At 37.0% G+C, this 15,579-nt stretch overlaps 2 protein-coding genes across 3 annotated transcripts; one reads left to right on the top strand and one right to left on the bottom strand.

Annotated features, from left to right (window-relative positions):
* Nucleotides 1,268-9,164, bottom strand: THAP5 (THAP domain containing 5). Its single transcript, XM_003134778.4, has 3 exons — nucleotides 8,983-9,164; nucleotides 4,803-4,995; nucleotides 1,268-4,091 (listed from the first exon to the last, which is right to left on the bottom strand). Exons 1-3 carry the CDS (start codon nucleotides 9,060-9,062, stop codon nucleotides 3,183-3,185), a joined length of 1,182 nt encoding a protein of 393 aa, XP_003134826.2. The 5' UTR covers nucleotides 9,063-9,164; the 3' UTR covers nucleotides 1,268-3,182.
* On the top strand, nucleotides 9,312-14,595 carry DNAJB9 (DnaJ heat shock protein family (Hsp40) member B9). Of its 2 annotated transcripts, none has more exons than XM_003134777.4 (3): nucleotides 9,312-9,583; nucleotides 11,178-11,404; nucleotides 12,578-14,595. In XM_003134777.4, the coding sequence occupies exons 2-3, from the start codon at nucleotides 11,188-11,190 to the stop codon at nucleotides 13,030-13,032; spliced, it is 672 nt and encodes a 223-aa protein (XP_003134825.1). In that variant the 5' UTR covers nucleotides 9,312-9,583; nucleotides 11,178-11,187; the 3' UTR covers nucleotides 13,033-14,595. The 2 variants fall into 2 exon arrangements, with proteins under 2 accessions (XP_003134825.1, XP_005673302.1); XM_005673245.3 differs by lacking the exon at nucleotides 9,312-9,583 and adding an exon at nucleotides 9,777-10,003.

Here is a 15,579-nt window from a genome sequence, read left to right as displayed (position 1 = left end):
CAACTCTTAAAACATGGCTGATTTTTTTCCCAAGATCAAAAATATGCAGAAAAGGTCATTTGATGTTTATTCATTATTATTATACTTTTTTTTAGGGCTGAACCTGTGGCACGTGGAAGTTCCCAGGCTAGGGGATGAATCAGAGCTACAGCTGCCAGTCTACACCACAGCAGATCCCTGACCCACTGAGTGAGGCCAAGGATCCAACCCACATCCTCACGGATACTTGTGGGGTTCATTTCCGTTGCACCACAACAGGAACTTCTCTTTGATGTTTAAATCAATTCCACATATTACGTGTATTGATGAAATCTTTCTAAATTTGATTTACTTATCTCCCCGACATGAAGGCATGGAAATATACAGCTTTTTTTGACTTAGATCTTTTTTTTTAATTAGCTAGGATCAAAAGTAGGAGGTAGTCTGTGGTGGGGACAGCCTTCTACAGTAAGAATCCATTAATAGGTGGTTTACCAGATAGCTGGTAAATTGTACTGTCCATTGGAAACATGTAAAGTTTGAAAGATTATATGAAGGTCTATATCCTTCCCTAATCATTCTCAAGGTTACAAGGACATATTTGTTAAAAGGGTTCTGATTTTTAGTGAAAAAACAAAGAAATTCTAAGTAGGCAAATTCAAAATATTCAACCAAACACTTATTGAATGAATACTACATTGTGAAAGAAACAAAAAGAGAAAAAAATTCTGCTTTCAAAAAGCATACAGTCTACTCAAAGAGAAAGCCATAGGTAACATCATGATAAAAAAAAGTATAAATGCTGTTACGGCGTTATAAAACAAACCCTGTCAGAACAAAAAATTTTGAAAAAAAGGGATGACATTCCAACAAAGTCAAAATATTTTGGAGTTCCCGTCGTGGTGCAGCAGAAACAAATCTGACTAGGAACCATGAGGTTTCGGGTTTGATCCCTGGCCTCGTTCAGTGCGTTAAGGATCCAGCGTTGCTGTGAGCTGTGGTGTAGGTCACAGACGCAGCTCAGATTCCACATTGCTGTGGCTGTGGTGGAGACTGGTGGCTACAGCTCCGATTAGACCCCTAGCCTGGGAACCTCCATATGCCGCAGGTGTGGCCCTAAGAAGACAAAAAAAGACAAAAAAATTAAAAAAAATATTTTGACAGAATGGTTAAATTTAGAAAATAAAATAAGTAGACAAAAAGACAGGTACCTGTCTTTGTTTAAGAAATGCTAAGAAGTCCAGTGTGGTTTTAATACAGGATGAAGAGAATCACAGAGGATTATGTATATGATGGTAACAATTTTTACTTTATTTATTAGGTATTAAAGAGTAATTACAGACTTCTGAGCTAGGAGAGTTAAATGGTAGGCAGGTGATATAGCCAGATCTATAATTTAGGTAAAAAGATGACAACAGAGTCCAGGAAGATATGGAAGCAGGAGATTGAAATATAGGTACTATTAAATTGAGGCTCCTATAACAATCCAAGTAAGAAGAAAGTTGGCCAGAAATTCCAAGTAAAATTTAGCAATTAAGTCAGACAGGGAACATTCTAAATAGAATATAGAAAATTCAAGAAAGTATTTACTTATAATTTAGTAGTTTAAAGAAGTACAACCAGTTTAAATTATTCCTGAGTAAACCATAACTTTACATACAAAATAACTACAATGTACAACATATTTTATAATGACAAGTTTTTACAGTATTTTAAATATTAGCAAAGTGCAACTTAAAAACATCACATCAATTTTACCAATTATATGCATATAATTTATGCAAGTTTTAAGGTTTTTTTTCCCCCATCACATCCAATAAGGATACCTCTAATCAATTTATTGCTAGCTGATAATATTCATATAATACCAATTAATTTTATTAGCATTAAAAACCTAACTTAATTATGGTCCCAAATAATCACCATCAATTTACAAAACAATCAGTATACTATCTGCTGTGCAGTCAACTAGTATTTATTGAGCACCTCCTATTTTCCAGCACCAAAACCACATTTATTACGTCACAGAATTCACAAAAACCATCCTTCAAGATAGGTAAGAGTATTTTTTTATATAATGGATGAGAAAACCAAGAATCTGACATGAATTTGCTCAACATCATAAAGAGTAACATATTATATTAACTGCCAATTTTATGGGATCATGTATTTTTCACATTTGTGTTGTTATGATGACCTCTCGGCTTTTACATTTCTTTTTATTTCTACCACCATTATTTCTCTTTCCCACGTGTCTCCTAAGGTCATCACAAATCTCTAATTTCTTACTTTTAATATAATTACATATAAGTGGGAAGGCATAGTAAACTATTTATCATTCTGGAATTTTAAAATGACACAAGTACACATTTAAAAAAATTAAATATATTAAACAGATACAAACTCAATTTCTAAAATATTACATACTTTAAAATTTAACCTAATTGAAACTTTTGGTTTATAAATATATCTTAAATACAGGCTGTTGAGAAGCTTAAATGGCTATGTATTATGATGGTCAGCCATAAGGTTCATATTCTTTCCAGTTTAAAGTACCTCTCCTAAGGACTGCCCTAATGGTTGATTCCTCATTTTAGTTCAATTGGAATGTAATTATAAAAGGAGTATTTTCCTTTATAATGCAAAAAACTATAGCCCAAAGGCCAAGCAATACTGATTTAATAAATACTGAGAAGAATCCAACAGTTAATAATATCAGATTCTAGACAGCATTCAGTCTTAAGGATAAGATTATCATATATAAATAATCTATTAAAAGTGTCTTAGCAGAAAGGAAAGAAACTATAAAGAAACATTATGTTACAGATCTAGTTAAGTGCCTTCATTTTACAGATTAGAGACTAAATCACAAACCAGGTAGAACCATGAATGATTCCTAAGCCTGCCTTCTATTCTGGGCTCTTATTTACCATATCTATGTTCACTCATTTAAAATATAAAGTAAAATAATATTTTCAAATTCTTTATTCACTGTATTTTTATTTTAAATTTGGACAATTAACAAGTCATGAAACTTTTTCTATCCAACAACTCTCTAGTTTTTCTCAAAGGAGCATTACAAGAATATTAGAGCACTTGCTTGGCTTATTAATAAAGAAATTTATACAGGAAAAAACTTACACACAATCTGATCTGGCCAACAAAAAGCTTACATAAAAGTCACAACTTTAAAACCTCTTATATCATCGTAACTCATTTGTTGTGAAATGGTTTCCTATAATCTTGACATTTTCTTCAGATAGCCAGTTTTCCTGTTTTAGCTGCCTTATAAGAGCTTCCAAAGACTTCAATCTTCCTAGAGTTTGTTGTTCTTGTAACTCAAGGTGAGTTATCTTTGAATGAAGTTTAGAGACCTTCTGCCAAAGGTGTTCCTTACTTACATCTTGTCTGCAGTAAGAATGCTCAATTTGTAAAACTTCTGTCTCATAGTCTGCATCCTTATATGAATCTTCAATGTCTATGTCTTCTTCCATTTCCATGGTTTCTTTGGGGGTGGGCATAAAAGAGTTAACTGTAGGTTTGGAATTTTCTGCAGGTATCAAAATAGCAATAACAGATTCTTTATTTGTATTTAATTCTTCAACTGTTTGAGTAATTGTGCTGAAAAAGAATGGGTTTTCCTGTGCTGGATTAATTTCCAAAGAATTATTTGTAAAGTTTGGGTTAGTAAGATGATTGGTAGTTATTTTAAGCACTTCCTGGGTTTCCAAAGATTTTGTGATACCTTCTGAATTTGAAGTTGTTAAAGTGATAGTTGTGGAATTTAGATCCTCAAAAGATGTGTGAAACTCATGTGTACCTATGTCTTGGTTAACTGGTGTTTCTAAGGTAGATTCTAGTTTTCTGGTATCTTGTTTAACTAGATTAAGAGTTAATACATTATTCTGTACACTTTCTGCTTTTAGATCTGGTGGCTTTACAAAGGCAGATAAATCAAGCAATTGTGCATGTTCAGGGAGGACATTTGAGTTAACTGTATTCTTCTTTGGCTCATTTGATGCAAATGATTCCTCTGACTTCGATTTTAGGCATACTTCTTTCTCATCTTCTGATTTTTTCTTCTGAGATTTTTTTTTGGAAGGGTCTTTCTCCTATAAAATAATATTTTCAAATTCTAAAAAAGATGTTCTTTCTAGACTGATTCTCTTATTAGTTAGTGCTGACTATTTCATTACAACTTCAAGCAGTATACTGGCCAGGCAAATTTATTCAGTTAAAAAAATGTTTTAGCAGTATAACAGCACAAAATATACTTGAAGGCATTTTTTAAAAAATATTAAGCATGGGAGTTCCCAACGTGGTGCAGCGGAAACGAATCCAACTAGGAAACATGAGGTTGCGGCTTTGATCCCTGGTCTCACTCATCTGGTTAAGGATCAGGCATTGCTGTGGCTGTGGCATAGGCCAGCAGCTGTAGCTCCAATTGGACCCCTAGCCTGGGAACCTCCATATGCCGTGGGTGCGGCCCTAAAAAATTATACATACATCAAGCTTAATCATTATATGATGGAAAAAGCTCACATCATTCACCAGACCAGTAAAAAAAACTTAGATAATTAATTTACATTAATAACTTGATAATTTACATGTTATCTTCTGCTCCTAAGCTATGCCTCAGAACAGTTTAAATTTTTCAAAATTTATCATACTTTCAGTAAAAGCATCAGTTTTCCTTTTTCTCAAGTATGTTTTCCCAGCAGTTATTTTTCTCTTTCATGCCCTCTACCTAATTATATGCCACCCTGAAATCTGCTACCATGTTTAGCACTATTCCCTTCTCCCCTACTTCCTGCCTCCAATACCTGATTGTCTTCAGGCAAAGAAAATATTGTTGGAATTGCAGTTTGTTTCAAATAGCGAATACCCCATCTGATGTCAAGAGAGTCAGGAGTAAAATGATCACTACACAGGAACTGGTATTTACTGGGAACCCATGAATCTCGTTTCATATTCTTTAACCATTTTTCAAGTCTTTCTTTGTCATGTAGAGGAAACCTGAAATTAAAAAAAGGAAAACTTTGCTATATTTTAACAATCTTGCCAGAATCCAGGACTGCACACACAGGTAACCTTATAGGTCAAGTGCCACAAAAGCAAGACAACCATCTCCACCATACAAAAGCATCTTCATGACAAAATTACTACCATATCATTTCTGCAGCAAAGAGGACTAAGCTATGAGATGTGTAGCCAAAACATTTGTCTGAGAGGAGTGACATGTAAAACATAACTCAAGAGTCCCTTCAAGCAAAATATATGTGTTACTAAAGAGGATAAACTATCTTATAAAAATTAATATATTTTCTATGGATTATGTTTCTTTTTTTCGGTCATGTAGTTTGCCTAGAAATGGTAAAGAGTTTTGTAACTAAAAAGTCTTATTCAAATATATTCCACAGTAATAAAGTCAAACAGTTTCTTATCTATAATTCTAGGAAATATTAAACTCTAGGCTCTTATTTATATTAATATTTTTAAAGTAAGGAGATGTGAACTCAAACAAATGGTTTATCTGACATAAAAATGAATACTAAATCTTGTAAAACTACATATATGCCATTCTTTTTACTAGAATCAGCCTCAAATCTACCCATTTGTAATTCAGTCCAATATTTCTCAACATCTCTAGCCAGTGCACTGGGAACTCTTAAAATTTAAGTATTCAAGTTCTGAAAGAGAAACTGACGCAAGACCTAAATATATTAAAAAGGACAGACTCATATTTTACAATATGAAACAAACAGAAAAGATAGAGAATGGCAAGACAGCTCTTTATAAGTTTTGTTTCTGTACTAACCTGGATTTTTAGAGTTGCCTCTACATAGCGCACCATGTCTTATGGGTAAAACTGGACCAATGGAGGAATTTCACGGAAAACTTTTTTCTACCAGTCTGAATATGTTTGGCCTATTCTGTATTAAACAACAGTGGCCTATACTTCCTCTGATGATTTTTAAAAGAACACAGTCCAAGACACATACTACATAGTTTCTTATTTTTTAAAAAATAGTAAAACATAAGGTTCTTATACAAAAAGCAGCTGTTATACATTCCCTCAATCTCAACGTTTTATGCTTTGTAGTAGCATGATTTTTTAAAATAAATATTGGTAACTTTTTAACATGCTAGAGGAAGTTTGGCTACTTTATAGAAAATACTTTTTAAACCTGATATCCTTCCATGGTAAACGCAGATAAACTGCCTTTCGAAGTTCTTAACACAGATACAATATTCATACACGGTTTGAAAGAAAAAAAATTTTTTAAGGTTTACTCATTTATTTATTTATTTATTTGTCTTTTCTAGGGCCACACCTGCAGCATGTGGAGGTTCCCAGGCTAGGGGTCTAATCAGACCTGTAGCTGCCAGCTTATGCCAGAGCCAGAGCAATTTGGGGTCTGAATCCGAGCCACGTCTGTGACCTACACCATAGCTCATGGCAATGCCGGATCCTTAACCCACTGAGCAAGGCCAGGGATCGAACCAGCAACCTCATGGTTCCTAGTCGGATTCATTAACTACCGAGCCATGACAGGAACTCCTGAAAAAAAAATTTTTTGGCTTTTTGCCATTTCTTGGGCCGCTCCTGCAGCATTTGGAGGTTCCCAGGCTAGAGGTCGATCGGATCAGAGCTGTAGCTGCCAGCCTGAGCCAGAGCCACAGCAACTCAGGATCCCTGCCACACCTGCAGCCTACACCACAGCTCACGGCAATGCCGGATCCTTAACCCACTGAGCAAAACCAGGGATCGAACCAGCAACCTCATGGTTCCTAGTCGGATTCATTAACTACTGCACACGACAGGGAACTCCCTGAAAAACTTTTAGTGATGACCTAGGGTATAAGTATAATGGCATGATGAAAAAAAGCATTTAATGACAAAAAGAATCTTCTTTTCAGAGGGCTTGAATTCTGCTAGCCAAAGATAAGTTCATGCCTTTTCTGTTACATCTAAAATGAGAATATGTCTTTTATAATGTTTTTAATGTAATTTCATGTAAAAGGATGTGGTTTATATATTATTTCTATTGTAGCATTATGCAAGTTATCAAACAACTTAAAAAACACACTTTGTGAATGTCTTTATTGGTAATTGGATTGCAATGTTTTCTCAACAGCTATCTCTAAGAAATTTTCTAGAATATGTTTCTGGAACAACTTAGTATCTTTACATTGGTTCAGTCTGTTTGACTAGTAATTTTGTCTCACTGTCTTATTAACTTCTCCTCAAACTGGTCACTATATGTATACATACATTCAGTGAATTCCCAAATTAGTATAAATTTATTTTGCAACTTGTTATAGTGTTAGTATGAGAAAATTCAATTCTTCAAGTTTGGTGCTATTAGGGGAATAAAAGTAATTCATTTTATGGATTACACATGAAATTTTAAAAACACATTAGAAAATTCAACTTTCAGTAAATTCACATTTTTAGAAGAAAAATTTTTATAATTGACTTCCTCTGGCATTTTATTTTCCCCTCCTTAAAAAAAAGTAACTACACAGTCCGCAAAGATTAAAGACTTTTTAGTTTGACGTTATGACAAAATAAACCTGAAAAATATGAGATTATATCAAGCTCAACATGATCCTTTGCTACAAACCTTCTCAGAGCCAGAGCCACTAACATACTAGCATATATTTCTCCCCAAAAAATATCTTTGCAATTTGTGGAAGGGCTTCAAGAAATATAATCCTGGAAATACAGCCAAATAGTGTGCATTATTTGGAGTTATCAGGTTTTTTTTTTTTAGTTAAGATAATGGAAAGCAGCTGAATCATGAGCAGAGAGCTTCAGCTCTAAAGTCAAATAAGTTTGATAAAATAGCGAGTGCAAAATCAGACAGTTAAAAACAACCAAGTCACAGCTAAATTATTAAGTACAAGAAATAAAGGAAATAAAATATTCTAAGGATGCTGATTTTCACATACATTATATTCTAAGTGCTGTTTTACCTCTTTACACACTAAGTGTGAATTAGGTTCTATTAATGTCTCCACTTTACAAATGGGAGGTCTTGGGTAGCACAGGTTAAATAATTTGCAGGTCATTCAGCTACAAAGTAGTGGAGCCAGGGGATTTGAACCAAAGTCTGGCTTTGGAGCCTGGACTCTTACTTATTACACCATACTGCTGCCTCTTCTTATAAATAAACAAAAATGAGTACTTCTGGGGTTCCACAAAAATATTTCATGGCTCTAGAATTTGGAATACAGGTACCCACTTTTCCAAAGTTGGCTTTCTGCCAGTTCAGTTTTTAGGAAAGACCTAACAGGTACTAATGCCTGAACAAGATTTTCACTTTTACGAGAAAAACGCAACTGCTTTCTTGCTTAGAAAAGGTTTCACAGGAACGCTCTACGCTGGGATAGCAGGTGAAACCTATCAGCCCTTACTTGTCCTGCTCCCTGTACGAATGAGTATCTAGAGCCCAGAACAGGGGCTTAGGATATACCTGGCTCTGCCACAAAACTTTCAAGGTCAGTTATCCAACCTTTCTGAAAGGCCTCAGTTTCCTCAGGAGAAAATGGAATTAAGTAACATCAATGCGACCTAACTTACTGCAGGTGGAAGTTAAATAACTTTGAGGGCACTTTCCCACTTGGCACGGTGGATGCACCTGGTGGTCAAGGGCCTTTAATGAAATGAGGTCAGGTGAGCTAGGGAAACGTTCTGAAAACCACAGAGCATCGCGCAAACTTTACTGCTTCAAGCGCCCTATTAACACCCGCAACAAGCCCCAACGCCTCGCCGCCCGCCCAGCGTCCTATCCAGAAATGTCAGAACACGTCTAGGAAAAGTTTACGCGAGCCTTCGCGCCCTCCTCCCCCGCACCGCCCGACCACCCCCGGAGAGCTGAGGCAGACTTCACAGAGCTGAGGAAGACTTTGTAGAGCTGACAGGAGATACGCCAAGCCCAAACGCCCCAGAACTGCGGCCCAAAGGCGAGATAACGCTTCCGCGTTAGATCAACTCACGGGTAAAAACTCAGCTTCCGGTCTGTATTGTTTCTTCCCCGGCGATTCTTACAGCAAATCGCTGCGCAATAACGCGGCATCGCGACAGAAACCCGGGCCTCCTGAGGTGTGGGCAGGCGGGCCTTCCTCACCGAGGCGGGGCCGCAGGATACGGCTGCCCGAGCCACTGCGCCTGCGCCAGGCTGGGCGGAGCGGAAAGACGCTACAACCCTCTCCTTACTTCCGCTTCTGCGGGCTTCAGTCCTACCCTTACGGGGGTTGGGGCCGGAAGTGACGCATGGGCTGAGCAGCAACAACAGTTTTCCACGTGCGCGTAGCGCTCCAGGGTCAGGTGGGTGGGCCAGAACCAATAGGGAAGCGTTTCGTGTAGGTCTTCTCCTGAGGTGGAGGCGCCGGCCGCTCCTCCCGCCAGTAGGGAGCGGGCGGAGAAGGGACGCGGCTGTAGCTGTGTGAGGCCGGTGTACAGGCGGCCTTGGGCACGGGCCTGCTCCCAGAGCGGCGGAGGCCGGGGTGAGGGGCCCAGCCGGGCAGCTGTGTGAAGTCTGTGGTCAGCGTCGCCGGAGCCTACGCTCTGTGGAAGAGCAGCAGCGGCAGCCAGAGGGTGCGAATGAGGGACGAGGCCGGGGTCTCGGGGAGGGAGGTTTAGGCCTCGTTGACCGTCACGGTCGCCGCTCGGGCTTCGGGCCGCCTAGTGTTCTTGAGGAAGAGAATAGGAGAAAGGACATGACCGAAGCACGGGGTAGTGTGTTTTGTCATAGTGTGGTGCCGCTGGCGTCGGGCACCCCTCACGGCCGGACCCCGGGCGGCGAACAACTGTTGGCGCCTGGACGGACGGGGCGAGTATCGGTCGGCTTTGGCTTCAGGCTGATGGTCCAGGCCAACCAGCCACCGGCTCTGGGGAGTGAGTCCCAGGCTACTGTCCGCCAGGTCCTTGGGAATGAGAGGTCAGAAGAACGCAAAAGTCGGTCTCCTGGGAGAGTATCGGATATTCAAGTTGAAACTGGAATAACGTTTATTAAGAGTAAGGTGCTTCCCTGTCAGTTTTAGACCCGCCCTTTGACTAGGGAACAGCCAAAGTACACGCTTGGTTTGGCGTTCTTTAAACCAGGAATTTGTACGTACGTGATTCTTGCTACTCGTGACTGTGAGTAACTCTGAAAAGCAGTATTCCGTCTGCTAATTAGGCTCCAAACCGGCCACAGGAGAGGAAGGCAGGCAGTTTCCACAAACCGGAGCGTCTTTCATCAGCTTTGTTTTGTCATCCTAGGTTGTTAAGGACTCCTGTGGTACAGCGTTCAAAAACCAGGATCACATCTTTTTGAATCCCGAGTCATTAAATCTCTATTATGAAGAATTCTAAGTTGAATTCTAGGTTGAAACTTTTTAAAAAAATTAGATAAATATTTTAATGACTCCTGAAAAGTTTGAAAATAAGCGTTTATCTTATCGAAAGTTCAGACTCTGAAAGTCCATTTTTTTCTGGCAGCCGTTGCAGAAATCTTAAGTTGTATTAATTATGAGTTTTTAACAAAACTTAGTTATCCGTGCTTTTTTGTTAAAATGGTTGGGATCTTACAGATTAAAAAAAGATTACATTCTCTTGTATTGCATTGTCAATATTATTGTGATATTGAGATTCTCTATGCAATCCTTGGCTTACCTTGCTGAAATGAAAACTGAAGTTTCTTAAGGAAGATTACTTCTGATTTAGACATACTGGACTATTTACCTTGGTAATATACTTTTTTTCTGCGAAGTCTTTTTTATCTTTAAACTCTTTTAGAATATGAATCGCACTCCTTTCAAAAATTGTTTGTATTTTCCACTCTTGATAAAGCTTGCATATGATGAGTCTTTGGTAGTAACTGATAATAAAAATTAGTTATTGAATATGTTTGTATCTACTATGTGTATGGCTACGGTATTAGTGGAAAGGTAAAGCCAAAAAAGATTTTTCTCAGTGTGGTTGAATCACATTTGCCCTCAAGAAGATTACAGTCTATGGTAGAAGAGCCTGTGTAAATGAAATAACGTAGAAACAAGTACAATATATACTACATATGCTTAACATTTTCATGCTTTAGTAGTATACTTTGAATCCTACAAGTTCATTGGGTTTCTTTTAGAAAAAAATCTTAATGATAAATTGTTTTTATAGTTTAAAAAGATAAAATTTTTTTTCTTTTCTTTTTTAGGATATTAGAAATGGCTACTCCCCAGTCAGTTTTCATCTTTGCCATCTGCATTTTAATGATAACTGAATTGATTTTGGCCTCAAAAAGTTACTATGATATCTTAGGTGTTCCAAAGTCAGCATCAGAGCGCCAAATCAAAAAAGCCTTTCACAAGTTGGCCATGAAGTACCATCCTGACAAAAATAAGAGCCCTGATGCTGAAGCAAAATTCAGAGAGATTGCAGAAGGTACGTAAATGACCATCTCCAGGGTATCATGTGTATTAACTAGTAAAGGAGGATGATAGCTAAGAAGTATTTACGTATTTGAAGGTTTTGTGGAGCTGGGAGAAAAGAGTGGGATCTACACTTAAAATATAGTGAAATTCTCAAGACTGTTTACTTAGAATGGACACTGTGATCCTGGATGTGTGGAAGTATATATTTTTATTGGCACTCAGATCTAAAAAAATTGAAACTGTACTACTTCATTCTTTTATTTATAAAATCACTTATTGTTTCCACATCAAGAGGATTTTACAAAGTGCAGAGATTAAGTATAAAACTATTAAGTGTAAAAAATTAAATAGACTCTAAAATGACTTGGGGGTTTTTTTGTTTTTCATTTTTCTTCCTTGCTTGGTCTACATCTCAAAGACAAAGTCACCTTTGTCTTTAAAGGAAATGTATGAAACAAATTTTGACTCGAGACCCATTCTAGGGAGTTCCCATCCTGGTGCAGCAGAAACTAATCCGACTAGGAACTATGAGGTTGCTGGTTCGATCCCTGGCCTTGCTCAGTGGGTTAAGGATCCAGCGTTGCTGTGAGCTGTGGTGTAGATCACAGACGTGGCTTGGATCTTGCATTGCTGTGGCTTTGGTGTAGGCTGGCAGCTGTAGCTGCAATTTGACCCCCAGCCTGGGAATTTCCATATGCTGTGTGCAGCCCTAAAAAAGACTCGTTCTAAAACAGATTGCATCTTCTGAGCATTCAGTAATTAATGGTGGTTGTTGGTAACTGAGTAGGGAGTTGGAGTTAAACATTTACTTCAGCTAGTAAGGAAGTGAAAAATCTAAATTCTTAAAATTTGCTCATTAAAAATTTTAATACAAGTATTGGTTTTACACAAATAATATGAGAATAACTCTGTAATTGTTGCCCATCTATTTATTTGTAGTAGTGATAGCATTTATTAAAAAATATTTATTGGCTGTCTCCTAGAGGCAGGCATTGTGCTAATTGCTGATAGTAGTAACAAGGCAAAGTCTGCCTTTTGTGACTTTTATTTTTTCTTATGTGCTTGTAGCGTTTGGTTTTAATTTTGATGTGAAATTCCTTTCATAAAATAGATAAATTTAAGAGGTTTGAATATATGTAATATTGATTAACTTCAGTTACTAAACTATTTTTATTTCTTTCAGCATATGAAACACTCTCAGATGCTAATAGGCGAAAAGAGTATGATACGCTTGGACACAGTGCTTTTACTAATGGTAAAGGACAAAAAGCTAGTGGAAGCCCTTTTGAGCAGTCATTTAACTTCAATTTTGATGACTTATTTAAAGACTTTGGGTTTTTTGGTCAAAACCAAAACACTCGATCCAAGAAGCATTTTGAAAATCACTTCCAGACACGCCAGGATGGTTCCAGTAGACAAAGGCACCACTTCCAGGAGTTTTCTTTTGGAGGTGGGTTGTTCGATGACATGTTTGAAGATATGGAAAAAATGTTTTCTTTTACGGGTTTTGACACCACCACCAGTCGGCACACAGTACAGACTGAAAATAGATTCCATGGATCTAGCAAGCACTGTAGGACTGTCACTCAACGAAGAGGAAATATGGTTACTACATACACTGACTGTTCAGGACAATAATTCATTCTTTTTCTGTTCTCATTAAACCCAACTAGTTGACTCTTCTTCAATATCTTTGATTCAAAAGAATTTTCTGTGAACTGTTTTGACAAGTGCATGATTTCACTTAACTTGATATAGCTATTAAACATATTTAAATTGTTTTTAACAAATTCAGCATCATTCAATTAGTAGAGAAATAGCTAATTATTACTTTCCCTGATTAGGAAGACTTCTTTAAAAAGAGAGATTATAATTCTGCCTGGTCTTTTTTCTCTACCTGCCCTTGGGCTTATTAACATGGCCAGTTTTATTACCAAGAAACGAGTGAGTTTGCCTGATAAATATTTAAAGGTTAAACTTGAAAAGTTATTGTAAATTTAAATTGTGTGAATTTGAGTGGTTTTGGAGTGAAACCTTTGCTAATTTAAAATTGCATGCTCTGTAGCATCTCTGACTTGGGTTGCTAAATGTATGTGAAACCGTATAATTGAGTTGTTCAGCAAAGGATAGCAGTATCTTTGTTAATTTCCATTGAAAACTTCAGAAAGATGTGGTTTAGTATTTACCACAGAAGCGTGCAGAAGAATTAGAGGTAAAGGAAATGATTGTATTGCTCATAGCCATTTAGGCTAAAAGAAAGTTGAAAGCTTATGAAATAATTGCCAAGAGATTGTTGTGTGTTTGGTCCCTGGCTAATGATTTTATAGTGTTGAAATCATAGCTACTTGACACATCTTTCTTAGTTTTTGGAGCTCTAGGTCTTCATATGGATTTATGTATTTGTGTGTGTGTGTGGTTTCTCTTCCTTACACTCATCTTTAGAGATTGACTAATACCTCATTCTGTTTATAAAAACAGCCAGTAATTTCTGTGCAACCTTATTATGTGCAATATTTTTAAATCCTAAGAAATGTGTGCTTTTGTTTTCAGATAGACTTAACTTCTTTAGTTCTGCACTTTTCCATGTTATACTCCATATGAGTATTAATCCTATGGATACATATTAAAACTAGTAAATATCTCATACAATTTTGTGAGTGAGAGAAATATAGTATTTACAATATGATGTTCTTTGTTGTCATTTTATTGTTAAAAGTTTAGCCATTCTGGATGTATGGAGGGTGTATAAGCATTTGGGCTGCTTATACTGATCAGAGATCACAAGTTACTTTTGACTAACCTGAAAACCCTGAAATGACCTTGTTTGCCACTTGGTAATTTTTCTTGCTTTCTCATTGTCCTTCATCCTTTCATCACAAGTTTTGGTAGCTTAAAGATTTGATTTTGGTGTATTTGCTTGCTAGACCAAGTATTCTTGCCATTGGTTCTTTTCTCTTTTGGCCTCTTTGGGAAAAAGCAAACTTTACATGAAGCTATATTTGTTAGTAATCATCTTTAATTTAAATCTGTGAAGAAAATGAGTTTGTTCTATTATATTTATGTATCTTAATTGCTTCCTGGAAGTTATGTCTTTTATTTTTGTTTGATAATAAGAAAAAAGCCATACCTTGAGTTTTGGTCTGAGAATTATCTATGGCCTATTAAACAGAACAAATGAAGCCAAAAAAAAAAAAAAAAAAAGTACCGTTTTCCTATCACAATTAACTTTAAGGATTATAGGATTATTTTAATATTGTTAACATCTCTTTTTCTTCGGGGCTGATTATCTTTCTTGTTTTTCCTGTTTTAAACATTTATTTGAATCTTCTCTCTTTCTCCCTCTCCTTCTCTCTTCCTCTTTTTAACCTCCGCTTTGGCTCTTTGGCATGCTTTTTGCGAGGAAAACTGTACCATGAATTATGCACACTTAGGGTACAATTAAATATCAAGAAAGATAGGTAATCTATAGGTATGTGTGTGAGTAGATAGCTATATAAGTAGCTGGAAATTAGACTAGTAATCAACACAAAAGTGGGTTAAGAATCCGACATTGCCACTGCTGTGGTGTGGGTTTAATCCCTCACCAGGGAACTTCTATATGCCGCAGGTGTGGCCAAAAAAAAAAAAAAAAAAAGGTTTCCTGAAAATACCGTTATTTTGGAGTTCCTGCTGTGATGCAGCGGAATCGATGGGGTCTCTGCATGCCAGGTAGCAGATTCAAGCAGGTTCCATCCATGGCCCAGCACAGTGGGTTAAAGGATCCTGTGTTGCTACAGCTGTGGTGCAGGTCAAAATTGCGGCTCTGATCTGATCCCTGACACAGGAACACCATATGCCGAAGGGTGGCCAAAAAAGAAAAAGTTTCTTTAATAAAAGTTTTTTCTGTATAATTGGATGGGTTGAATGTACAAGGAGAATGGTAAGCTTCTGTAGTTATGAAATGATCGATACAATAGCTTAACCTACACTCTTTATACAAATCAACACATGAAATCAATCACTTTTTTTCTGCATAAAGTAGTAATATTCATAACATGACCATCTTTTTCTTGAACCCAATTTCTGTAATTCTTGAGGCTGTCTGAATTGGGTATGTCTTGGCATTGGACACTATAGGGCACTTGGTAGGCATGACATTCTTTTGGTGCTCTAGATTAGTATATAGTTAACGCCGCATCTGACAGC

Source organism: Sus scrofa, chromosome 18, assembly GCF_000003025.6.
Source record: "Sus scrofa isolate TJ Tabasco breed Duroc chromosome 18, Sscrofa11.1, whole genome shotgun sequence".
NCBI classification, from domain to species: Eukaryota; Metazoa; Chordata; class Mammalia; order Artiodactyla; family Suidae; genus Sus; species Sus scrofa.
The sequence above is the reverse complement of the archived record's forward strand: the minus strand, read 5'-3'. Positions and strand labels throughout refer to the sequence as shown.

Coding starts and splice junctions, on each gene's coding strand:
- THAP5 (XM_003134778.4), bottom strand. CDS start 9,062: ATGCCGCGTTATTGCGCAGCGATTTGCTGTAAGAATCGCCGGGGAAGA. Junction 4,996..8,982: donor CGGAAGCTGAGTTTTTACCC/GTGAGTTGATCT, acceptor TTTTAATTTCAG/GTTTCCTCTACATGACAAAG. Junction 4,092..4,802: donor CTTTGCCTGAAGACAATCAG/GTATTGGAGGCA, acceptor ATTATTTTATAG/GAGAAAGACCCTTCCAAAAA.
- DNAJB9 (XM_003134777.4), top strand. CDS start 11,188: ATGGCTACTCCCCAGTCAGTTTTCATCTTTGCCATCTGCATTTTAATG. Junction 11,405..12,577: donor ATTCAGAGAGATTGCAGAAG/GTACGTAAATGA, acceptor TATTTCTTTCAG/CATATGAAACACTCTCAGAT.